General features: G+C 43.9%; 1 protein-coding gene across 1 annotated transcript; it reads left to right on the top strand.

Moving 5' to 3' along the window:
* The first annotated feature begins 318 nt into the window (after nt 1-318).
* On the top strand, nt 319-22914 carry PLK3 (polo like kinase 3). Its single transcript, XM_068239526.1, has 15 exons — nt 319-473; nt 5958-6065; nt 7639-7755; nt 10498-10627; nt 11611-11698; nt 12776-12871; nt 14119-14317; nt 14703-14829; nt 14968-15077; nt 16499-16619; nt 16721-16804; nt 17312-17474; nt 17591-17720; nt 19802-19912; nt 20659-22914. Exons 1-15 carry the CDS (start codon nt 327-329, stop codon nt 20851-20853), a joined length of 1926 nt encoding a protein of 641 aa, XP_068095627.1. The 5' UTR covers nt 319-326; the 3' UTR covers nt 20854-22914.
* The last annotated feature ends 4565 nt before the right edge of the window (nt 22915-27479 follow it).

Genomic DNA, 27479 nt, shown 5'->3' with positions numbered 1-27479 from the left:
ATCTTGTCGATCCCGCCTCCTCCCCTCGTCTTTTCATCTGCCCTCAACACAGCCCCACCTCCCGTTCTCTGGCACGCCCTCCTTTTTTAATCACACCTTCCCATCAGGGCGGTCCCGCCTCATGCAATACAGAAGATGCTCCTTCTGCGCTCTCCGGCTCCGCCTCCTCCTCCTCTCAGACCTATCATCCTTCCAGTATCTCCCCTGGAACGCCTTCTCCTATCCAAACTCCGCCTTAGCTGTCCTCCCTGCCTGACGTCACGCCACTCGGGTAATATAAGTTGCGGGTCGGCTGCCGGCGGGTGAGTGTAGCTGCGGGCGGCGGGATGGAGACCGCTTGTTATATCCAGTCACACCCCTATCAGGGTAGCCTATTGCCCGAGCCCACCCGGGCCGGAGCTGTCAGCCCCACCAAGATCGTGCGGGACCCCGAAAGTGGGAGGAGCTACACCCGGGGGAGACTGTTGGGCAAGGTGAGGACCCCCATTAATGTCGGGCAGCTTATGATCAGCTAAAAATTCACAATGGCTGCAAAATATGTTTAATTATATCTATTATTACATATATGTGATTTTGGTTAATTAAATGTGTGCTTAATAAAGGGCTTGCCAGAAGCATGGATCATAGGCTACAGTGTGTTTAAATCTGACTCTTTTTGTTGACATTGATTAATTTTTTTTTTACTAATTTGTGCATGGCAGTGATTGCTGTTAATCCAGAACAATTTAGGTTATAGCTGCCAATCAGTATAAATCAGCATTAATGGTATAATTTTTTTTTTCTTCGGATTTGCTCTTTTGATGCAATTCTTTTTATGGTTGCTTTCTACAGAAAACTGCAGTGTGCAGTGAAAAATGATGTAAAATCATTCTATAGTTGATTGGGGAAATTTCCTAATCTACCAGTTTATGAGAACAATTAATTACCTCATAATTATGTATGTTTTGTAAAAAACGAGATTGCATCTGAGTAAATTGTGGTGTTCATGGGCATCTGTATGCATTCTGGTGATGAATGGTAATCTCTTGGTAGCCATGGCTGTGTAATGTTGTGGTTTGTGTTGTGTGGCACTGTAACATTGCAGTGCTGTTATTGATGGGCTGGCCCTTATAGCAGTGCCTTTACTGGTGACAAGTCCTGAATACCAATGTCCCCCTAGCATCATCCCCTGTAACTAGCGTTCTGGGCTTTTCTGTTTTTCTGTCTTGCACTGATTTTATTGGCTGTCCTGTATCTCTGCACCCAATAAGCTGTTGCGGTGGAATGGATAATTCTGGAGTCCTGGACTTGCGTATTACCGATGGCTTTGTCAGGGTAGTGATGTTTACTGTTGGGTGGAACATGATCATTAATATTCTGAATTCATTTCTTGGCTGTGATTGCTATTCCTGCAGTGACCTTTGAAATGTTGTAATTGCCTGTGTGCCACCTATAATGTATGCTGGGACTGTACTGTAGTATAGAGGATGGACAGATGGGTCTGTCCTGCTTTCTTCAGGTGTGGTACAATGGCTAGTGCCCATGTTACACTCAGGTATCTAGTAAGCACTGGTGAGGGTTTCAGGATTTGAGGTGGAATGAGCTCAGGCTGTGACTGACAAGTCGGAGGTGACTGGCTGTGCTGGTATGTGGCTGCTGCAGGCACAGGCTAGGTGGGTACAGTGCCCTGACTCATCTCCTCACTGGTGTTCCCTGTCTAATACTGGGTGGCAGTTAAATTTCTGTGTTCCTACTTGCAGAGTTCAGAACACTAGACACAATACAATTCCTTCTATGCTTTTAAATTTAGTAAATAGAAGGGTGTGAAAATTCCACAGCACACTGTAAATGGGATCACTTGCCTTGTATAAAATGTTGGGGGTTTAGGGGGGTTGAGTGAGAGCCTAAAATGTCTCACAAAGCAAATAAAAGTACTGGCTTTTGACTACTGAACACTATTGACAAAAGGAACTCTGTGATGGGCAAGTCAACTTCTATACATTACACAAGCATTTCCCACACTTTCAGCATGAACAGACCCTAATGCCAGTTAAACTTTATAAGATTTTTCTGACAGATTTACTATCAGATTATTTCCAACATGCCTGCTCTGATTACTGATTGCTTTTTTTTTTTTTTTTTTTCCCTTCCTTCCCAATTCTTATAATCTAATCAGATGGTCGAATGGCCACCATGTGCCTGATGCATTGCCACCTTAAAGGTGGCAATACACTGGTCGATTTGCCATCAGATTGACCAACCGCTCCCTCTCTGATTGAATCTGATCAGAGAGGGATTGTATGGCTGCCTTTACTGCAAACAGATTGTGAATCGATTTCAGCCTGAACCCGATCACAATCTGTGGAACTGCTGCCCGCCCGCATACATTACCTGATCCGGCTGGCTAGAGTTCCCCGGTCTCCGATGTCTTCTTCTCTGCGCTCTGCTCCAGCTTCACTGAACTTCCTGTCCGGGGAAGTTTAAACAGTAGAGGTCGCTCTACTGTTTAAATGTCCTGCTGGACTCTGAGCCCAGCGGAGAAGGAGCAGCGGGGACACGCGCCAGCGGGACAGGTAATGTATTGCGTCGGGCATTAGAACGCTGCTATCGCCGCACTCCTGACCCATCGGCGATCGAGCAATCTTCCGCATGGACAGGAACGTCGAACGACTGATTTCGGTCAGAAATCGATCATTCGGTCAACGTTTGCGCAACAATTTCACAGCAGATTCGATCAGTGATCGAATCTGCTGCATATTGGCGGGAAAAACGTTTGGTGTATGGGCCCCTTAACAGTCATTCATGTCAGTCTAGTGATGTGGTATGGCGATTCACTAAATGTTGAGATACCTGTAATGAACCCAAGTGACAAATATCTGATAGCTGTGCATAGCTATTTATTATATAATAGAATGGCATGGTTCTTTCTGGTAGAAACTACATTCATCTATGCATTTTTTTTTTGATTTTTTTTTTTTATATTTTTTTTTTTTTTTGCAGCGATTGAATGTCCTTTTACACTTTCATGGTACTCTTTCCCACCGCAGCTCATCGCAGTGGTCCTTGATGTCAATGGGGTTGATTCATCAAGCTGCGCAGCTTAAATGTAGCAGCATGAGTTACCATCTCCCCATGTATGGTAGTGCTGCGTAGCAGGCGCTGGTTACTTGTGTGCGCTCTTTTTAATCCCATCCTGAGCTCTGTTGGGTCCTGTGGCTTTCTAGGTTGTGATCCCTGCACTTTGGCCCAATAGGCTGTCTGTCACTTGAGGCATCTTAAAGAATCAACCCCACTGAGACCTGAACCACTGCCTGTGGTGTGACCGTTTTCCGGGTAACGCGCAAGCGGCACTATGGTGCGACTTCTGCGGTAATCCTGGAAGTGGACTGTAAGTTGCGTGTATGTTATCTGTCACACTGGCTATACTGGGCAATGCAATTTTGTCAAATCGCACCACACCAGTGTAATGCCTGGTACACACCATGCAATTTCCCGTCAGATGAGTTGCGATCATTTTCAGCTCCCTTGTATACAAAATCAAACTATCGGAAATCAGACCTGATGGATATAGTCATTTGTTGCTTACAGCAGGAGGTATAAAACACCTTATGGAAGTTAATATAGTTGGGGGTAGAATGTCAGCACTGCATAAACCATAGCAGTGTGTTCCAGCAGTAATGGCATATTCAGGTCTGAACTGTGTGAAGCTTTCCCTGTTAATACCACTGATCCCCTGGCGCACAGACAATGCTCGCTGGCTCGTGAACATTTGCCTGGCTTTGGCTGATCTTGTGCTGTCATTGTTCGCTGTTCTCTGCAGTGTAGTTTTCATCTGCAGGATGTGCCTGTGTTACTGCATCTCCCTGCTGCTTCCCATTCACTGCGCTCCATCTCCTGCCGCCTCTGCGGCTATTAATGGCCCTGCTGATAGGGGAAGCGCACTAGCTTCAGCAGCAACGTGTCTCCAGCTATTGAGGCATGGATGCTGCAGCATGCGCCACCATAAACTGGCGGGGCATGCTGTGGCTTGTAGTTGCTTGGCTGGTGGGCAGAGTATCGCTAGTCTGGATTTCCCAGCTTTTGTCTGGTCAGAATTGTAAAAATGAAAGCTCACTGCCATTGCTGCAGAAAAGGCTCATCTGTCAATACAAACAGAAGTGAGACAGACCGGTTCTATAAATAGTACAGAGGAAGTGATGCAGTCTCCTCGTTTATTTTAAGATCTATTGATTGGTGATCTGTGTGGAACTGGAAGGCATTGTTGCATGTTCCCAGTCTGGCTGCAGCATCTGAATGAAGACATCTATCTGCACCCATTCTTGGCTTATAGGGTATCTCGATCTAGCGAACTTGTGCCAAGAATGTGCCACTATAGATTAATAGACAGATTAGCAGCCTCTTATCCTGAATGTTCTATAATCCACAGAGCATGCAAATAGAATACTGATGCACTTTGTTCATCTCCCAATGCCGTAAACAATTTTGTGTCAAGCCACGATTGAGAATCCTGATAAGGAAAGTCACAGGAAATCCACTCATATCTAATAGCTGATAAATGGCGTTTTGAAATTCGCAACATGTTTGGGCATGTCTAAGGCAGTTGTGGTTCATTTCATAGGCCTCTACTGCAGTCCAGACCAGTGATCTGGGAACCTAGCTCTCCAGCTGTTAAGGAACTACAAGTCCTGCAATGCATTGCAGTAGTCTGACAGCCACAGTCATGATTTATAGAGGCAAATGCATTGTGGGACTTGTAGTTCCTTAACAGCTGGAGAGCCAAGTTTGCAGATCACTGGTCCAGACAATCTCTGACCTATGAGATCTGGGCAGTCCCTGTAGAATTTGGCTGTATGTGCGTAAGCATTATTTGGTATTTAGCGCCGACCTCTTCTGCAGTGCTGTACAATAGTCTGTCACTAAGTGCCCCTCAGAGGACCCACAATCTAATCCCTATCATAGTAATGTCTATGTATTGTGTAGTGTATGTATCGTAGTCTAGGGCCAATTTAGGGGGAAGCCTAATAACTTATCTGTATGAAGGGCTTCTCCTCCACAGGATACAGGATGAGCTAAAAAAATGATTTCATGAAGTTTGGATGCCTTTTAAGAAACTTAAAAGTTCTGACCCCGAGGGAAACTTTTCTTTTTCTTGTACAATATATCCTGTCATCAGCATCTCATGTAACCAGATTTGCAATGTCCTGGGGCTTGGAATGGCTTGGCTTGTACTACACCTTACAATCCGTACAGACGTTAAAATGTTTGATGGACAAATGACAGAAACCTTTAGCTGTCAGTCTTTCTGTACAGCTTGGCTAATGTACCCGTCAACACTAGTTCTCAGCTGACTGCTCTGTCTGTCGAATAGAGAAATGCACCCTGTATGTATTTAGTTTAGCCTGTCTAATTCCCCCTCATCTGTGATTAATCAAAAGTTGTAATTTGCTCTCTCCCCTGTCACGTTACAGCCACAGCAGATAAGGCAGATAACCTCATTTGAAAGCACATGATGCGAACTGTCTTCTTCCATGAATCAGGAAGTGGAAACACTGCAGATTTATTGTAGGATTTGTGTGAGCTGTAACAAATGTTTTTCTTTAAAGGTTATGCTGTTTATCTTTTTAGAGCAGAGAGGAAGTTCTGAGTTCAGGTCAGCTTTAACTGTTTAACTGAACATGTGTGGACAGTCAGGACCATGCCATAGCTTTCAAAACCAGTAGAAAGAAAACAATCGGTGCAAAAATTGGGCCATTCCCCAGGGCAACCACTCTGAATCCTTGATCTGTGGTTATGATTTTGATAAATTTGCTTTCAGCCAAAATAACCACTTCACCAGCAACGTGCGTGTGGCTATGTTAACACTTGACCATTCTGGTGGGTTTTGGTGGATAAGTAGTGTTTGTAATTCTGTAGTGCTCTTTAATCCAAGACTTGTCATTGGTGTTTGTTTCATCCAATTAAATTTTTTTTGTTTCCAGGGTGGATTTGCACGATGCTATGAAATGACAGATGTGCTCACTAACAAGACCTACGCAGTAAAAGTGATTCCACACAGTCGTGTCGCCAAACCTCACCAGCGGGAGAAGGTGAGTCCTTTGGAGTTTGAACAGGAGTATCGCTACTGTAGCTGAACCATGGTTGCGCTGTAGATTTCCACATGACAGTCTTGTGTTCTGCTGCACTACAGTCACACTGCAGATGCAGCACAAGCTCCTCACAAGGCTCTGAGGGCTCAACTACAGAAGATGCCCAGACATACTAAAAAAAAACCCAGCAAAGTCTAAATGGTGGTAAACTGACTCCAAACCAGTCTAGTCAAACTTGCTGTTGCTGAGGGCAGTTTTCATTGGCCTGTAAAGTCTCTGACGTCTGACAGACTCAGCAGTAAAAGGAGAATTTTTTTTTTTCAGTCTCCTCAATGTTCAAAGCGCTGTACCGCCGTTTATGTGCTGTGATTTATTTCTTGAGGAGGTGGTGCGGACACACCTGTGCCAATTGTCCGCTTGTTAAACGTTAATTATTCACCAAACACTTCATATGAGAGGGCATTTGAAGACCTTTATCATCCTTTTCCCACACGCAAAGCCACACCTGACATTCAGGTCATTTAGTTAGTTCGTTTCTCCATGAACTGTTCAGTAAATATCAGATTAGTATGTAGAAATGTCACTGGCAACGCTTCTGAAATATGTAAAAGGCTTCAGGAATGTATAAAATGTTAGTATGGTTAGGGGAAGGATGTGTTTACAAGTAGGTGACAAGCTCTTACAGGCTGCCAACCTTTATGTCCAGAAAACAAACCGGAGAGTTTCCTTATAGGTGTGTATAGATTAGTGTTTGATTTGGATTTAATCTATGGCATAACTACACATATTGATGTGCGGGAAATATATTCAGTCTTGACTGCTGTAACATTCTTGCAGGCCTTTTATATGCTCCATATATAGGTTGTGCTTGTGTATATATACACTTGTGACACTGGCTGAAACTATATAGATGAGAATACAAAATCTCTATACAGCAAGTATTTGGCTTACCAGCTCACTGAAGGCCAGTTGTAGGCACAAGGCTTTGTATAGACAGTGCTTACCTGAGTACAAGCTCCTTAAGTGGCTTATATAGCACTAATATTATCCTAACCTGTCCCTGAAAGGAGATTCCGATCTAATATCTACCATGCACCCAACTAATATTCTCTAATGTAGTCTAGAGCAAATGTAGGGGGGGGGGGGGGGGGGGAGACACTAACTACTCTACACCATGGTTTTTTTTTTTTTTTAATGTGGGAAGAACCCCATACACTGCATACAAACTACATGCAGATGCCGTCTTATCACGGAGTGCTATTCACTGAGTCTTTACATTACCGGGGAGGAACACTGTACTGCAGTAGTGAACTCCAGAGCTGCAGGCTGATATTCTCAGGGCTCTGTACCCAATCCTTTGCAGTATGAGCAGAGCCTAGTATGAATTCCTTTCATTGGGTTACTTCAGGTTACAGTACCCTCTTAACAGGATTTCAAGCTGTAGGACCCTTATCTGCCACAAAAGCAATTTGGGCCCTCCCCTCTTCAGATTGTGGATTTAGAACCACCTGGAGCTGAGTTTTTAATACTTGCGTATGCTTGGATGTTTTGACCCTTTGTTTTTATTTTGCAGATTGTGAATGAAATTGAACTCCACCGTGAGCTGCATCACAAAAATGTCGTAAAATTCTGCCACCATTTTGAGGATGGCGAAAACATCTACATTTTCCTTGAGATCTGCAGTCGCAAAGTGAGTGTGAAAGAGACTTTCTAATCTGTTTAGTGACGCAATCGCCATGTGAGTGCGGGGTCTGTTGCAGCTCCTGACTCTAGTTGTCTCGATAACGGGACTTTCTCCAGCCAGGGCTTGAGTAGTGGTTTCCTGAGGGGGTTGTAATCCGTTAGTGTGGTTTCCTGCATGTGCAGCCTGTGACTGGGTTGGAGCGATTTGACATTTTGCAAATGATGATGCTTGCAACTTTTTCAGCTTGCTGGTGGCCAGGCTGTGAGCCAGATAGGGCTACTGAAATCATAAGGTGTAGCTCACAGCAGCTTTAGGAATTAAGCTGGTTTGTGGAAAATGTAATGTGTAATTAGCCTCTATTAGCATTATATTCAGGGGCATAACTAGTGGGAAGCAGCCCTGGTAATGGGGGGGGGGGGGGGGGGGGGGGCTCCAAGCTGTGAGCGTCCCCAAATACTATTTTTCTCTTCCAATACTGGGGGATATACTTCAGTTCAGGTGTTTTTGTGACTACACTTGTTATGGGTGTGAAGACCATGATGGCCACACTTGCTTACACACTATTATGCCTCAATCACCTGCGATCTAGCAAAGTCTAGTGTGGAAATGGGTTATCCCCTTCGCCAAGGCAGATAGCACCTGGCCAATCACTATTTGTGCAGTGGGATATCTTCTGCTCCCCTCTAATCAGCTAATTTGTACCTCAACTACGCAATCCCTTTTTATCCAGAATGTGTAAGTTAAGAATGTGAAGGCTGCTATGGTTAACCTTGTTCTATAAGTTGCAAGGGCATAGCAATAGCCATAGCAGCTGCTGTGTGGCCCTGGAGCAGAGGGGTACCCAGGTGGTACTTGATGTATTCACCATTAACTTTCTTGTTACTCCACTCTATGATTTTGTCAGTACCCATGCACTATATGCAGTGTAGATCGAATAATTTAAATTTCCCAATTAACTTATATCTATAGGGTAGTGGCATGTTTAATGCCTACATCTGATGACCCCATGAAGTTTTGCTATGGGGCCTGACTATCACTAGCTATGCTGCTAAGTTGCCTGGCTTTTGTAAGGATTTGCCTCTTAATATAAAGCACATAACTCTAACTACAGTCATATAAGTTGTTAGGAGTTTCCATGTAGAAGATGCAGTGGTGAGCCTTGATGACTGATGCTCTAGGCCTGCAGACCATACGTTACACGTGAGACAGCTGCAGGCTTTGTTCAGTCTGCTGTCTGATGGGTGGGCCGACAGCAGAATGCCCCTTTGTCTAAATGACTAGTCTTGTACCCCTCACACCCCCTCCTGTACTGAGGCTCCAGTATAACCTGTGCTCGGTAAATAACAAGCAGCTGTGCTCGGGGCAGATGCTTCTTTGAGGGCCTTTGTCTGGGCTTAAAACTACAAATAAACCATGGATCCCTTCACCGGCCATGAATCTTTCCAGGCTTCATCCATGGCTGACAGTCTGTAATTCATACCTGTTCTGCAGCTCTACTCTGAGCAGTGTAGCTGCCTTCCAGTAGCAGCCATTGAGGACGCATTTAGACCACTGCCCATGCAGCTTAAAAAACTGGTTTTAAGTTGGACAGTTGCCACACTTCGCTCATCAGATGTATTCAAGTGAAACGTGAAAGGAATACAGATGCTGCGCTCAGTCCCTTAACTATGCTAGTTGCCTGGCTGTCATGCTGAGCTTTTGGCTTTAGTTGTTTAGTCCCACCCCTGCAACCAGCATGCAGCCAGCAGTCATATCTGCTCTGCATGCTTATTCTGGGTCAGTGACTTATAGTATTGGAGACAGAGCATCGGCACAGAAGGGCAACTGGCATTGTTGAATGAGTATCTTTATTTTTGTTCCCCTTTAAGTAGGGTGGAACTTCTAGTTCTATTGCTCTAGTTTTTGTAGTCCAAGTGTAGGACTATCTGTCTGTAAACAGATCACGTTATTCAAAGATGGTCAGTGAGATGCCAGTAAATCTGGGTCAGGGAGTGAGAATTCCAATTGGGATAAAACAATTAAAAATGAGGGCTCTCCTAACCCTGGCTATTCACAACCTAAAACGTTCTGTCTTCACTAAACTGACAGACCCTGCAGAGCTCTATAATGGTGCAGAAGATGGCTATTAGAGCACAGACCTGACTTCCAGTAATTGGGCCTTCCAGAGGGCTTTTCTGGGAGAAAATACAACCATTTTGAAAATGGAGAACAGGACTGGCAGAATTTGGCTCCTACAAGCTACTTTACTTGGCCAGGCCCTTCCATGTTGTGATGTCAGATATGAAGGCCTGTTTGTAGCAGGTGCATTCAGATACTGGGGAAACTTCCTCACAGCAATTTCAAATTCACACTTTTATGTGTGAATTCTCTAAATGAGATCACTTTTTTTTTTTTTTTTTTTGCTTGTAAAATACATGCATCACTTGGTGCAGGTAAATGTTTACTCAGCAAATGTGTGGTGTTTTTGTCACTATACATTCATTTTTCATTTCAGTGGAAATTGCTTTCTGGAAAATTTCTGGGAATAAGAATTCCTGCACCCCTTCCCCTCCCCTCTTGGTTCAGTTGGGCATATCCTATCTTTAGCATAGGGTTTGCACCTTGCCAAATGCTTTGTACTGTGAAGTTTGTTCTGTGTGAGGTAATTATCTCTTGGCTAGGAGTTTGTTTGCTCTGCTAGGCTGGTTTTTGCCTTGGGCCATGAGATTCCAGAGCTGCCTTGTTACATCGTCTGTTTCCTCCCCACAGTCCCTGGCTCATATCTGGAAGGCCCGGCACACTCTGCTTGAACCTGAAGTCAGATATTACCTGCGGCAAATCATATGCGGCCTAAAGTATCTGCACGTCCGCGGTATCCTGCACCGTGACCTCAAGCTAGGTGAGTAATTCTCCAGCACCGCAACATGCCTAGTATAAACAGGTTTATGTAAACTCTATGGGTGATCTGTTCAAATTTATTCACCCTTAAATGATTAAGGGTGTTGGCCATTCAGGTATTCATATATGATGGAGTTTGTGTATTTATATAGCACTGACATCTTTCACAGCACTTTGACTGGTACACCATGCAATTTCCTGTCAGACTGCTCGAAACCATTTTTTTTCTGACAGGTCTGATCTGACTTCTGATTGAGTTTGTATAGAAGTGGTCAGAAAACTGTAGGAAATCAGATTGGACATGTTAGAAATAATCATTTTGACCTGTCTGGGACATTGCATGGTGTACCAGGCATGAGAGCCCATAGTTGTCTCCCTAAACATCCCTTTGAGCTCACTATAATCCCTTCCATAAGTCCTCTGATGTCTCTAATAGACATAAGATACTTATTTTGCAATCTGGGAGGAAACTTACACACGATCATACAAACTCCATGCAGATAGTATTCTTGCCTGCATCTAAATGAGACACGGGCAAGGCAAATGGCTATGGACCATCACTATTCTTTCCTTCTCAAACTCGAGGTTTTTCTTAAACACCACAGAATGGTATCTATAAAAAAGGTCATTTTTGTTTGTTTTTAATTCCAAGCTCTGTCATGATGGCCAACTGGGTTCCCTCCAGTACAGACTGCCAGACTCTGGGTGGTTCAGGACAGGGTACCCCATAGGCATGTGCAATAGGAGAGGTGATTTCAGTGCCCTATTGACTGGGTGTTGCTATGGTCAAACTAAGACCAGGCTGTTGGAGAAGCTGAAAAACTTATATGTATACAATTTCTTGCATCAGAAGGCCATTTATGCTCTTTACAGCACACAGTAAATTACTTGCCACAGAGAACAAAATGTGACTGGATACCCACTTGTATAGTGTTCCTTGTACATTTTGCACTTTTTTGGTTAAATTTGATATCTTCTCTGCAGGAAATTTCTTCATCAATGATAGTATGGAACTGAAAGTGGGAGATTTTGGGTTAGCAGCAAGACTGGAACCCCCTGAATTGAGGAAGAAGTGAGTAGTATATATTGTCACTTTTACTATTTCTGCTTAAAGCACACCTAAAGTGAGATGGATATGGAGGCCTCCATATTTATTTCCTCTTAAACCATGCACATTGCCTTGCACTCCTGCTGATTCACTGCTTTAAATACTTCTAGCCAAAAGATCCTGAATAAGCATGCAGATCAGGAGTTTCTGACAAATCTGTCAATACTAGCTGCATGCATGTTACAAGTGTGGTTCACACTACTGCAGCCAGTTCAGCAGGACTGTCAGGGAACCGCTATTGAAAAGGAAACCAACATGGCAGCCTCCATATCTCTACCTCTAGGACAAACCTGGAGCCCTGCATCTTAAAGAGAACCAGAGATGAAGCACCCTCATGTATTTTATTACATTTATCAGTGGGAACATGACAGTAAACACCTACCCTGCTTTTAGTTTTATTCTTCTCAGTCTAATCTATCTGTTATCAACTGTGATAAGAATCCACCGACTATTCAGTCGAGGTTTGACCTGGAATCATTATAGCTGAGTCGCTCTCTTCTGTGGAGTCTTTTCAAGCCCAAGCCTTCCCCCTCCTGGCTCAAATTTCATGCTTTACATACTGAGAGCTGTGATGAGATGGGGGGGGGGGGGTGCTGCTGCAGGAAAAATCTCTGTCTAACAGACAAGTGTGGCTGTGTGATCTGTGTGCTCTCTCTGTGCAGCCTGTCATTATCTACTGTATGCAGTTTCATTACCATGAGAGACATTTCCTACAGGCAGCCACAAAGCATACCAGAATATGACGTTGAAAGCACACAGATGAAAGCCTACAGCAGCCCTGCTTGTCTATAGTCTCATATAGCCTAGACAGCACATCCAGAACACCTCATAGCCTGGAAACAGAAGGAATATGAGCCAGCGGCCATATTGGATATTTCCTGGAGCAATAATGAAAAAAAAAAAAAGCACTCAAAAAGGCACACCAGAGTGGCGAAATTATCGGGTAGAGCATTTATTCTTTACAAGCTATCAACTGATATGTTTATTTTGTGTGAATCGTTCATCTCTGGTTCCCTTTAACCCTTTGTGTTCATTTTTCAGAACAATCTGCGGCACCCCCAATTATCTGGCTCCTGAGGTTCTCTACCGACATGGCCATGGTCCGGAATCTGACGTCTGGTCGCTGGGATGCGTCATGTAAGTTCAGGAAGTCTCTTATCATGGGAAAAGGGTTATTTTGAACTGTGTAGCCTCTGTGGTTCTGGAAAGCTGTTGACTCTGGGAGGCATTTAGTGTCTGGCTTAGTGGAAAATTCAGTTCGTTCTTTTCTCTGGTCGTTGTCACACAGGAAAGCTGTGGCTGTGCTCTGCTTATGCAACTGCTCCACTACTTCCTGTGTTGCAGCCATACTTCACTCTGTGCAAACACTGGCTGAGAAATCTCGCCCTGTGACTGGTGCTGCCTTAGCATCCTCAATGTAAAGGTCATTAAGTGACAACAGTTGGCGTAAGAGGAAAAGCATACTGCTCATCTTCCTCTGAGATCACAGGAATCCTCACTGGGATTGTTCTACACAACCCTCCAGGGGTTAATTTATCTATTTATACTCCTGTAATCTGGAACATGTCACCCTTTTCCACAGCTTTTACGTTATTCAGGATTTATGGAAAGGGGAAACTTTACCTCTGTTGCCTGGAGTTAATATTCCAACACTAGTTCTAGCAGTTGCTCAGAAGGGTTTAATAAAGGGGGTCACATTTCTGCACATGAAGGCTTCTGGTTATAGACACTGAAGAAAAATGATGATCTATATGATGAATTGTATGTGTAGTACAGATAATTACTAGAATATTAGTAGAAAAACTCATTCAATTTTTTTTTATTTTTTTTTTAACAATGCCTCATTCTCTAATATTTGCAGTTTTACACACTACTCAGCATTCTAAATGATTTTGCAGAGCAGCCAACTGAACTTTTGAACCCTTCTCTGCAGAGGAAAATATAGAATGACTGACAGTTGAGATAGCAAGCTTCAGAAGACAGAGCTCAAAGTGTTGGAGCTCAATGGCTCTTAGATAACTGGAGCTTCTTAACTCTTCCTGTACTGTAAACAATATTAGACATGTCTCTGCTCCTAATGTTTTTATTTCTTAGCTGTACTACACATACAAATCCATTATTTATATCTATCTTATAGATTCTTTTTTTTTTTTTTTTTTTTTTTTTTTTTTTTTTTTTTGTCTCTTTAAAGTAGCATTTGCTGCTATACTACAGTTGTGGTCTGAGACTGTTCTGTATTTTAGAATTGGGGACTTGGGAGTCTGAGCTCTGAGTTGCTCATTTTGAGGTCTCCATAAGGGGCAAAATAGCTCTGCATCTGCTGCCACCTGGTTGGTGCTTCTGGAAACATTAGCATGGTTCTGATGGCATTTTGTTCCCTGCAGGTACACTTTGCTGTGCGGCACACCGCCATTTGAGACCTCGGATTTAAAGGAAACGTACCGCTGTATAAAGCAGGTGAAATACACATTGCCAGCCTGCCTCTCTTCAGCCGCTAAACACCTAATCATGGGCGTCCTGAAACGAAGCCCCAGCGACCGGTTGACCTTAGACCAGATTTTGGATCATGAATTTTTCACAAAGGTGCGTACCCATCTCCAGTGAGCAGCTATCTAATTCTTGATATTGTGAACGTAAGGCTTTAAAGCCTCATACACCCTTACAAGGCATGTTACTGGCGGGGATCAGGACTCTATCCCTTCAGTGACCTTGCAGGGCTGACACTGTACAAACACAATGTTAACCTTTAGGCTGGCTACTTGTTCTGTTGCTGTGTGGGGGAGGAGGGCTGACAGAGTAGCTTGTGAGTGTTCACATGATGGGTGGAGTGGGGAGTACAGTTGTCTCAGCTGAGTTGACTGGAGGTTTGGGTGGCCATTGTTGACACGCTAGATTCTCTGCAGAAGCATTCATCGGCCACCTCAGCTGAGGTTTTACTAACCTGCCTAATTCTGCTGTTCTTCTTCAGGGCTACACTCCAGAGAGGCTGCCACCCAGTAGCTGCATAATGGTACCAGACCTGCACCCACCACACCCTGCCAAGACCCTCTTTGCCAAGGTTGCCAAAAGCTTATTCGGCAAAGGCAAGTCAAAAGGTAAGACATAATGGTGACATTTCCATGGCTTGTCCGAGACCTGAACTGCAAGTCCCACATACTGTCTTGTGCTGGAACTTGTGGTTTCACCAGTTATAAGAGTATAGTTCTGTTTCTAATATTTTCCTCTTTCTGTAGCAAAGAAAGGGCCTTCCGAGGACAAGGATGACATCTCCAAACTGGTGACTGGCCTGGTGAAGACCTCAATCTGCCGACAACTCAGCTACAAAACTGTGGATGGGAATGAGGTGAGGGTTAAGCAGGAAGTTCTAATCCCCATTTGGCCTTATCCACTCTTGACCAGCATTAAAGTACACCTGAACTGAGGCAGTGGCTGGATGGTGTACTGGTTAAGGGCTCTGCCTCTGACACAGGAGACCTGGGTTCGAATCTCGGCTCTGCCTGTTCAGTAAGCCAGTAATTCAGTAAGGAGTTCTTTGGGTAAGACTCCCTAACACTGCTACTGCCTACTGAGTGCGCTCTAGTGGCTGCCTCGCAAGTGTGGGGGAAAACTATCAGGTCGCAAAATTGCACAGAAAATCTTACCGTGTACCCAGCAAGAAGCCCAGTACACACTTTCAATTATGATTGGGCAAGCTTGGTCACTGGCCATCTCCATGTAGTATGAGCACTTACCTATACAATCCACTCGTATTCCATATCTATTGATCCTCATACTACATGGAGTTGGTAAAATTGGTCAGTGGCTAGCCAATCCTATGATAATTGTGTACCAGGCTTCAGGTTCCATACACGCATCCAATTTTAATCTGCAGAAGACTAGCCACTTTTACCATTCTTAAGGTGGGTACACACGTCAGATAAAAGTATTTGGAAAATGAAAGATCGCAGACCATTTTTACCCCCTTTCATGTAGTATGAGAGCCATACTCTACACAGTCTATTCTATGGAGCTGAACTCCCCATCAGATAAAAATCTTTGCAAGATGCTGCATACACGCAACAGATCAGTATCTGCAAAAGATCTGTTCCTGCAAAAGATCCATTCCTGCAAAAACACATTCATAGTCTATCTGCAGATCTCATACACACCTTGTTTAACTGACAATTATCTGTAGATCAGATCCACCAGGTTGGATCTTCAGATCTTCAGATCGGCAGATAATTGTCTGATCTGCAGATGAATGTCTATTAAACAAGGTGTGTATGGGATCTGCAGATATCAGACTGAGTGCATTTTGCAGGAATGGATCTTTTGCAGGAACAGATCTTATGCAGATACTGATCTGTTGAATGCGTGCAGCATCTTGCAAAGATTTTCATCTGATGTGGAGTTCAGCTCCATAGAATACTGTGTAGAGTATGGCTCTCATACTACATGGAAGGGGGTAAAATTGGTCTGATATTTCTTTTTCCAAAGACTTTTTTATCTGACATGTGTATGTACCTTTTTAGTATGAGGGTAAACACATTTTGAATACTGTGAACAGACTGTGTAGATATGCTCTCATACTACACGAAAGTGGTAAAATTGGATATGTATGGACCTTAACTGCTTCCTCCTCAGCCACATTAAATTTCAGACCCTTATCCATGTTGTGTTGATCTTGGTAGCAATCTGGGTGTATATGAACTTTCTTCTGAATGTAACCTTATCTATTCCCAGAAGGTGAAGTTGCCATGCAAACATATGTATTTTTGTCTGCAGGTTGCCCCTGTTGCTGGTCATGCCCTTACTGGCAGCTGCAGCCCTGTAGAAACACTAACCGAAGAGGCTTCTGGGAAATCTGTTTCCAGATCCATCCGTGGCAGTCTGGTTAGCAGTGATGGTAAGAATATCTTTACCCACATAAAAAGCACTATAAGATGCTTATTAACTAGCAGAATCCTACTCTTCAGGTGTTTACCTGTTATATATTTTTATGTACAGCTCTTGAAGACTGTATTACTGCATCTGGAGTGATGGAAACTGCTCTTGACGTTCTCAGAGAAAGCCTGTCTTCTATGCCTGCAGGTAAGCCTGCTGCTTTAAAAAGCATGGAGCAATCTTGGACATTTTATTTTTGTCACCTAGTGGGCTATACATGAGTTATAAGTATCTTACTGTGGAATTTTTCAGCATTGTGTGGTCACTTACTCTAGAACATGCATGTCGAACTCTGGCTTAGCCATCAAATATGGCCTGTAAGTAGTTACGCCACTTTGCTTTCACTTTGCATTGTTTGACCCACTCTAGACCACCAACTATACTGGAGGTGAAGCCCTGGATCACAAGTAGCCATATGGGGGAGGGGGGTGCTAGATACCAGGGAAGTGTATAGGGGAGGGGGCCTTAAGACACCAGGGAGAACTTTATAGTGGAGATAGCTGGCCACAAGACATTGAGGATGACCTGCAGCATGATCCCAGTGTTCAATTTCATCAAACTTTTTGTATTTGAGTGACACCCCTGCTCTAGAATGTAGCTTTAGCTGTTGTAAGTCTCCAACTCCATCTAAAGTTACATTTCCTCTCCCAACAGGTGAAGGACACCCAACTCCTCTTTCCAGACACGAGAACTTTATATGGGTGAGCAAATGGGTGGATTACTCTAACAAGTATGGCTTTGGATACCAGCTGTCAAACCGATGCATTGGCGTCCTCTTCAACAATGGCACGCACATGGTGCTGCCAGCTAGCCGCAGGTAAGGAAATGTACAGTAACTTGTGCCATGATCTGCTGGGTGATCCCAGCTTGAAAAATTGACCACCCCACCCATCTCCTATACAGCCATGCTGACTCTGGTTCTGTTTTGTTCAGGAATGTTCACTACAACCTGACCAATAGCCGTCATTTTGTGTTCCCCCTATCGGCTGTGCCGGAGCAGCTGCAGGGCCAGATGAGCGTCTTGCAGTATTTTGCGACCTACATGGAGAAAAACCTAATGAAGGTGAGTCTGAAACTCTTGCTCACCCCTTTGTCCTCTCCGATCACTGATATCCTTGTCTTGTCTGACACTGGTGTGCTATAAAATTTGAATTGCAAATAGAGATTTACATAGACCTCACAGATGCTGGGTTATATGCAAAATCAAGCCTCAAATGTTCCACTCTGTCATATTCAGTCATACATAAACATCAATACAATGGCAACCTGATTTTTCCAGCTACTGGCTGTGATGTATTGAGGATAAAACTTAAGACAGCCATACACACACCTAGGTCTCTTTAGATTCTCTTCAGCAACTGCATGGCATTTAACTCTCAGCCAGAACATTTCTTGTAACAAGTGGTTTGGTTTCCTTCAAGGTCAAATGAAGAGACCTATGGAGGCTGCTAGGTTTCCTTTTTAAATACCAGTTGCCTGGCAGACCTACAGCTGTTAAATCCAATATAGCATCTGGTGAAGTTCCCAAACATTGGCTGCTTTGTGCACCACAGTGCTCTGGCACCCTGTAGGCTGCCGGTTTCAGTATATTTGCTGCCGCCCCCTGCCCTGCAGCCACACCCACAAAGCCTGGGAACTGACTTTTGATACATTGGTCATTTGATCAGAATTTCGTGACTGTTCTTGGCTACAGTAGGCTTAATGTGGCCACACACTATGCAATCTGACTGTACAAATCTTATACAATCTCACCAACATCATGTAGTATAACCACAACAGATTTACTTTGCTTCTGATATATTTTTCAGTTAAGGTGGCCATACACTGGTCAATTTGCCATCAGATCGATCAACAGATCCCTCTCTGATCGAATCTGATCAGAGGGATCGTATGGCTGCCTTTACTGCAAACAGATTGTGATCAGTTTCATTCTGAAATCGATTCACAATCTGTGGAGCTGCTGCCGCCAGCTATAAATGATCTGATCTGGCCGATGCAACTCCCCGGTCTCCGCTGTCTTCTCTACGTGCTGGGTTTCCGGACCGGCTGGCTTCACTGAACTTCCTGTCCAGGGGAAGTTTAAACAGTAGAGGGCGCTCTACTTTTTAAACTTCCTGCCGGGACAGGAAGTTCAGTGAAGCTGGAGACCGGGAGAGTTGCGCCGGCCGGAACAGGTAATGTATTGCATCGCGCATTCTAATGCTGCCATCGACACACTCCCGACCCGCTGGTGATCGAGAAAAACCTTCTACACGGACGGATGGATGAGAACTATTGATTTCGGACGGAAATCGATCGTTCTGTCAGCGTTTGTGCAATGATTTCACAGCAGATTCACCGTGATCGAATTTGCTGTATATCGGCCGGAAAATCGTTAGGTGTATGGGCCTCTCGTTTCTTTACTACATGAAAGTGCTAAAATTGGTGATTGTACAGTCAGATTGCATGGTGTGGCCACCTTTACTAAATTAGAATGAGCACTCTGCCACTAGACTTTTTTTTTTTTTTTTTTTTTTTTTCTCCCCTCGATGGTCTTTAAAAATAAGCTGATATTGATCTGGCATGTCTCACCAATAACCTGCATGCACCTAATGGAGTCAGAACATTTGATTTACATACTCATTCTTAAATCCAAAGTGGCACCTTCTATTGCATCACATTTCCTTGCTAGGGGTTATGGTTTGCCAGCAGTGAGTGCTTCCAAAGATTTCAGCAATGTGTAATGGTCCTGATCAACTGAAGAAATCTGGCTAATGATGGAGAAATGCTGGGTAATCAAGAAACTTAGATGTAGTAACTTGCTTCAGAGTCGGGGTGGGCTAGAATCCAGGCCCAAGTTTGGAATGTGTGGACTTTAACGCTAGTATGAGGGTAGCCTACAAGATCCCTCAGGTGTGGTCAGATGTTGCACATATTGGTTTCACCACTCTGTGGGTTTCTGGTAACCGCCCAGGAATGTCACACAACCTGTTCATCATTCTGCTTCACTTACCGGGAAGAGGCTGGAAATTGGCCTACAGTTGCTTTAAACTCTATTTGCATCAGCATTTGCCTACTAGGAGATAAACTTGCTGCGTAGGCTTTGATATCCTGTTTTATAGTTTCAAAGTCTACCTGTGACTCATGAGATTCTTTTGTTTGCAGGGAGGAGACCTTCCATGCTATGAGGAGGCAAGTCAGCCCCTTCTGCTGCTGCTTCAGTGGGTGAAGACTGAACATGCGCTGCTCATGCTATTTAACAATGGAACCCTCCAGGTGAGACATTGTAGCAAAGCTGGCTAGATGGGTACATTTCATAGAACAATCCATCTGATATGAAGCTTTCTGCATTTCAGGAACTCCTCCTGAACTTTCTATTCTCTTCCCAGTAGCCAGGCTCGGTTACTGGGCCAAATGCTGGGAAAGAAATGGAATGTTGGTTATCCTAATGGTCAGGCTCAGTTTTCCATATTCACTGCTGCAATCTATGTAGTGCCGATACAGTACAAAACTATGGCAAACGCCTTTTGTACTGTTGCCTGAAGATTCAACAAACCCTATACCCCCCCCCCCCCCCCCCCCTTCCTTTCTTCCTCTACACAGATCAATCCATCGAAAAAGTAGCCGGTCCAATCCCCTCGTCAATATATAAATTGTAATTTGATCATATGATCATACAAATTTCTCTAGATGTTTTGTAAGATTTGGGGTTTATATAGATAGAATCTGTCTATTGAAACACTCAAAATACTATATAGTGTAATGGACAAGGGCTCTACCACTGACAGACCTAGGTTAAAATCTTGGCTTTTCCTGTTCAGTAAGCCAGCACCTATTCAGTAAGGAGTCCTTGGGCTAGTCTCCCCAACACAGCTGCAGCTCAAGCGCTTGATGCCACCAGGAGAAAAGCGCAATACAAATGTTTTGTCTATATGGGGTACCTTTACTCCATTGGGGGGAAAATGGCTTTCTTTGCAGAATCTCATGTATTGACTTTATTTATTTTTCCCCTTGCTCACCAGGTGAATTTCTACAATGACCACACCAAGCTGATTCTAAGTAAGCCGCATGATGCCTATCTCCTCACATACATAAACCGGGACAGAAACTCTCAGACGTTCCTGCTCAGCTCCCTGGTGGAGGGTGGCTGCAGCCTGGACATGTACCATCGGCTGAAATACACCCTAAAACTGCTGCAACAGAAAGCTGAGTCCTAAACCTGGAGCACTCTGTACTACCATCATACGAGGAGGATGCTGGACTCTGCACCTTCATCAGAACTGATGGACAGATCTTCACCGGAACTGATGGACAGACCTGGAGTGTCAAGAGGCTTCAGTTGTCTTACTGGGTTCACGTTTTATATGGATGTATGAAAGTTTTAGTCAGTCCAAGAGTGGTGTCTGAACTTTGATCCTCTCTTCTACAATCCAATAGCTCTTTAGAGCTTTTTGGTGCTTCGGTGGAAATTTCTTCTAGAAACTGTAGGACACTGAACTGCCTTCATTTATGTTCTATATATGCCAGCCTGGACTGGCACTTATAATCACAGGAAGATCCTCACTTGCCATATCATGCTGCACTTGCGGTTCTCTCTACTGTCTGAGTTGTGGGTAAAACACCCTGGCTCCTCTTCACTCCTGGACTGGTACACCAAAGGGATTTTATTCCTTAGACACTTAGCAAGAGTCCCAGCAAAATGCTTGTCTGTCTGTACAGCTACCCCAATGTCAGAGCTCTACACAGCAGGGATTAATGACAGTGGGTTAAACTATTGACTTGCTGCCTTTAAAGATTCTGAGCTTTCTTTGTATTGTGGCTGTTTAAAATGAGCCTTCACCCTGCGCCCCCCCCTCCCCTCTCCACTGCACAATGGTGGCAGCTGCCCTTTTCAGCCCAGTCAGTTTATAGCTGAGCAGCTGTTCCAGAGTGAAGTGTCCCATTGCTGAATGGGATGTCCCCACCTCTCTGCTTGGTGCAATATGTAATATACTGTGAGTCCATTCACCAAAGAGGCCCTGTAACAGGATCTCCAGGGAGAGGCTTTATCATCTCAAAGTTTAGTGGTAGCAGATCTCCCAAAATCTCTTACTTTTTCTTTCTGGGATTTCTAATACAGGGTTTTCCCTGCTTTTTGGAATTTCAGCCTTGGGGCTATAGTATGTCAAGCTTTGTAGCGGCTTTAGCTCTCCGGCTGCAGTTGCTAGTAATGTTGTCATTCATTGTAGTTGATAACAATGAAAATCTAGCAGAAACCTGCAGCTATAGACTTGTGGTTGGCTATAAATTGTCATTTTATTGCCAGCTTAAGGTTGGGGTTGGCCTCCTTATCTGTTAAAGAATGTGTTCAAAGGTTCTGTTCAACAACTGAAGCTTTCCCTTCTGCCTGACCAGTTCCAACCAATGGTTATGCACAGCAGCATCTCAAATTGTTCTGTTCCATTCTTAGCTAATTAAAGGAGAACCTTTTTTTTTAGGTGGCATTGTCTGGTGCTAAAGGCTGCCAACTGCTTCCAGAAGCTAGGTTTAGTGGAAGATTTTTTTTTGATCATGCATGTGTTGATGGTACATCTTATTGTAGCTTCAACCAGTCGGATCAGGTACCAGATACTTGCTCTTTAGATAGGTTCTCTTTAAACATTTACATTTGCTCCTTGCCAGTTTCAGTTCCTATACCCTTCTTTGTTGTAAAATTTTTGGAAAATGGGCACGTCTCACTCTTTACACTAATTTACCAAAGGCAAATTTGAATTTTGGAATTTGCTCATCTAAGCAAAACTTTATTTTTGTTTTCTCACAAAGGTGTAACACAAAATATTGTCCTGTTTATCAGACAACCTCCTCTTACCAAAGACCCTTCAGATTGAGTGCTCCTCTGAATCAGAATGCTGTTGCACACCTGAACAGTGTTATGGGCAGTCACAGCACTTTCATTTGTGCCCCGCCCCCTCCACAACCAATCTCTGAAAACGCTACGCTGTGGGGCTGCAAAGATGGCAGCTGGTTGCCCCTCACCCCCTTCCTCGTGAGAAGCCTGAGTGTTCAGGCCGTTACTTGAAATCTGCCTTGTTTATGGTACGAGGCCTGCATCTGTTTTGCAGGTCTCATGAAGCTGTTTTGGTTCTTCCATTCCTTAATTATAAGGTTTATTTATGTTTTATTTATAAAGAATGTATTTATTTTTAATGTATTGTTTTCCTAGGTCACGTTAATCGAGCAGAGAAAGTGAAATAAACCATTTTTATACAAAAACAAATAAATATGTTCTGAAAAACGCATCCTGTGTGTTGGGCATGTAATGTAAATGCGTCTAACAGTATGTGCTGACTGTGTCCTGATTGCTGTCCCACTGATGTACTTGCCAGACCTGTTTGCCCTGAGGAAGGCCCCTGTGTCTTGAAAAGCTGGCTCTGTCTGCATTAATAATTTTATGAAAATTGATTTGTACAGTACTTGCTAAAAGTAGAGTAGAATCCCTATATAGTAAAACTCCCAAGGTCCCGGGAAAGTCATTCACTATAATCCGGCCATAATCGAGCACATAGTATACTATTACTGGGTCTTAATTCAGTCAGTTGGGAGCCCTTTCTTTATTTCATTACTTAACTTAATGACAGTATGTTTAGGCTGAAGTTCCTCTTTAAGCAAGCAGACGGTGTGTAAGCTAGGTCAAAGTGCTCAATATGCAGGGCTTTGCATACAATAATCACACAACCGCTTGCACAGGGAGCAGGTACAGTGCTGATATATGCTATTGCCGCACATTTCTGTGCAGCCTGGATGATACTGTAGTGTTGCAGCCATGCACAAGCCAGTCAGATGGACAATTCTCTCAGTAATCAGGCAGCCGCTTACACACAGGAAGCTTGGGTCTCACTGGCTGGTGCTTTTGAGGTATCCACATTGGCCCAGATTAGTGTGCATATGGTGAGATCCATATAAAGTGTGCTTGGTGCCACATGAAAAACTCATATTGGCCCCATGCTCCTTAGTTACGCCACTGGGCACCAGTGCCTAGAAATAGATCAGTCAAATTCAGCTGCTGAATTTGGACAATTTCCAAGCTGCATAAACTTCATCAACTCTGAATTATTTGCCTCTCCTTGGCCAGTGTTTCTCAAACCTGCCCTTGTGACTCCAAATGTGCATGTTTTGCTGGCAACCTCCCCTATGCACAGGTGGGGTAATTAGTGCCTCAGCTAGGTGGATTCCATGTAGCTGCACCACCTGTGCATAGGTGAGGTTGCCTGCAAAACATTAGAGAACCAGAGACTAAGCACCCTCATGTATTTTATTACATTTATCAGTGGGAACATGACAGTAAACACCTATCATGCTTTAAGTTTTATTCTTCTCCGTCTAATCTGTTATCAACTGTGATAACAATCCACTGACTGATTCAGTCTAGGTTTGACCTGGAATCATTATAGCTCAGTCACTCTTCTGTGGAGTCTTTTCAAGCCCAAGCCTGCCCCCTCCTGGCTCAGATTTCCTACTCAGAGCTGTTGACATGGGAGGGGCTGCTGCTGCCGAGAAAGCTCTGAAACAGACAAGTGTCTGCGTTGTGCAGCCAGTCATTATCTACTGTATGCAGTTTCATTTCTATGAGAGACTTCCTACAGGCAGCCACACAGCATGCCAGAATAATAAAGTTGAAAGCACACAGATGAAAGCCTGCAGCAGCCCTGCTTGTCTATAGTCTCATAGAGGCTAGACAGCACATCCAGAAAAGCTTATAACCTGGAAGCAGAAGGGATATGAGCTGGTGGCCATATTGGATATTTCCTGGAGCAATAATGGATAAACACTCAAAGGCACACCAGAGTGGCGAAATTATCAGAGCATTTATTCTTTACAAGCTATTGACCGATAAGTTTATTTTGTGTGAATTGTTCATCTCTGGTTCCCTTTAAGGGCCTGTTTCCACTGGAGTGAATCTGCATGCATTTTAGACAATACAAGTGGATGGGTCTGTTTCCGCTTCAGTATTTCTGAGCGTTTTTCTGTGCAGAAAATCTGCATGGTAGATCCCGCAGAATTCGCATACCACTATGCGATTCGCATACACTGTAATAGGAAATTCGCATGTGTTTTCGTATGAATTTTACTGTGAATTACCAGGTGTTTTTGCATAAAAGCACACAAGCACTGTCATGGTTAAATTAGCATACATACTAACATATGCGAAAGCCTGCAAATTCTTGGTAAAATTCGCGTACACGTGCAAATTAATTTTGCATTTTCTGTGACTAATTCGCACCGCACAAGGTGAAACAGGCCCTAACTGTTGGAGTCGTGAGGACAGGCTTGAGAAAAACTGTTCTATGCCAGTGATCTGGCAGTGAACTTGGCTCTCCAGCTGTTAGACACTAAAGCGGAAAAAATAGTTTGCGTATGTGTTGTACAGCTAATGCTGGGCATACACGGCTCGATTCTGCGCTCTATTCTGCACGCAATTCTCTTACCTTCCGCTTTTGTCTATGCAGAATCGTGCACGGAAATTATCGGGCGGGTGATCGGACATTTCGGAATTTATCTATTGAGCCATCTAAATTGCTCAAAATCCAGCCGTGTATTCCCAGCATAACAAATAAAACATTAGGAGCAGAGACGGAAGTCTATTTCCAGTACAGGAAGTTTAAGTCAGTTATCTATGCAAAGGAGCCATTGAGCTCCACGACTTGAGCACCAAACACATAACAGCGATCTTTTATGCAGCATAATTATCACATTTTTTAAACAACCAAAAGTTGCCGTGACGTAGATCAGCAATCCCCGGCCTCTGATTGGCCGGGGATGGCGCAGGACGGACTTCCGTCCTGCGCATTACTGCTGAAGAGAGGGAGGGAGGGCGGAAATGGCTGCAGAGGGGGGCTTTGAGGAGCCCCCCCTGCTACTCCGTAATAGCTGGCGGCGATCAGACCCCCCCCAGCAGGAGATCAGACCCCCCCAGCAGCTTATGTGAGTATATACAGTAATTATCCATATTACATAACCAATTCATACCGTGTTTCCCCTAAAGTAAGACATCCCCTGAATGTAAGCCCTAGCAGCAGCCCGCATGACACCAGCAAGTCATGCTCTCTACAAAGCCTGGATACGGTTCTACAGTCCTGTATGTCAGGCAATTTGTGTTTTTGTTGGAGCCAGCCCTCCTGATCTGTCGTGATAAGCATCAGCAGCACTTCACCTCTTTCCAGGACACACGGATTAGCCTATCATAGCTCTGGGGAGCCTGACAGAGTTCTCTGCCTGCAAGAAATAGACTTCCCCACATGATCAGCAGAATTAATTTCTTGAGAGCCAATATCTGCAAACCACAAGCTCTGTGCATGCTGCTTGTTTCAGCATGGCATGCAGTATATGCATCTTGTATAAGAAAACTACCAGTATTTCCCCCAAAATAAGACATCCTCTGAAAATAAGCCCTAGCACATCTTTTGGAGCAAAAATTGAGTTATTTTCGGGCAAACACTATCCTTTGTTTTCACTTCGGTGTCTCTTTAAGCATGCCTCATATCCTTTTTTAAAAGGTTTTCAATCCCTTTCTTGAAGCAGCATCAATCTCCCCACCCATAGGCTAGAGGAATTAAAGGGGGTGGTGGGCTTCATGTTAATGCTGCAGAAAAAAAACTTACTGGCATTCTGCAGTCAAGCAGCACAGGGAGAGAAGAGGTTAACCTGATAGATGCAGGTTGAATTGTGTGGCAGTAGACAGAAGATATCTCCCTTAATGCTGAAATGTCTTGTCCTATGCCTCACCAGGTGGCCAGCCCTCCAGTAAACTGCGCCCCATTCAAATTTTGCAGCAGAAATTGTTTTACAGGACTGTCATTCTGTATAGCTTTAATACAGCTTGTAAAAGTTGTAAAATGACATAACTATTGCTGTCCACTTAGGATTTGCTTGAGTCACAAGCTAAAAGGCCCAGGTAAAAGAACCACTGACAAAATGCAACACACGTATGCATCTGTTTCTGCCCCCTTATTAATCTACACTGCTGAATGACCCATTTCCTGTGTATCTCACTTCTAGGTATTAATGACTTGTCAACCTGTTTTGACTAGCCCATCTCATGGAAGTTTCTCAAGGTCAATATCAAGGACTATTCATATGTGCTGGCCTACCTGCATGCCACAAATCTGGCTGATGGACTGTGCCACTTCTGTTCAGGGAGTACTACCTGAGAAATGTTATGACATCTTGAATCTCCCATGAGGTGGATAAGTCAAAACCTGTCAGAGGTTTAGAATTGTCAGTTTAAAAATTACTGAGTAAAGGCTACAAAGGCACGTTCTTGTGTGTACACATGTATATTTTTTAAATTTTAGCATGGTGTTAAAGATGAGCTGACTGCTCACCGTTTACTCCAGGGTGGCTGGTCTAGCACCGGAACAGTGCTGAACCTATTCATGTGCATTGAAGTGAGCGGTAGCAGGCAATCAGATGCTTCATGTCACACACATCACCCACTAGTAGACAAAAACAACCCAAATGCAGTAGGTTCACTGGCTGAAGTGACAGCAGCTGGTTCAACTGTCTGAGTTGGGCCTCGATGAAACTAGCTGTCAGCAGTAAATGGTGACTGACTAATAGACTTGTTTCACAAATGCATGTGCAATACCTGAAAGTGTTCCTTTACAGGTACAACTCACAGCTGTGACATTCTTGTGTGGAGTTTTTTTTTTGCACTTTTCCAATGACACTTTGTTTGATCGTGTTAGCAGGCTGTGCTCCTCTGGTGGTAGGAACAGTAAAATTGCTGTGCGCTGCCTGTGTTGCACACTTTCTGTAAATCCAATAAACTTCATTTCACTTCTCCAAATATCACTGTCTCCCGTGA

The sequence above is a fragment of the Hyperolius riggenbachi genome, chromosome 6 (assembly GCF_040937935.1).
Source record: "Hyperolius riggenbachi isolate aHypRig1 chromosome 6, aHypRig1.pri, whole genome shotgun sequence".
Lineage (NCBI taxonomy): Eukaryota > Metazoa > Chordata > Amphibia > Anura > Hyperoliidae > Hyperolius > Hyperolius riggenbachi.
Note: the sequence above shows the minus strand (reverse complement) of the source record. Positions and strands in the feature narration are given on the sequence as shown.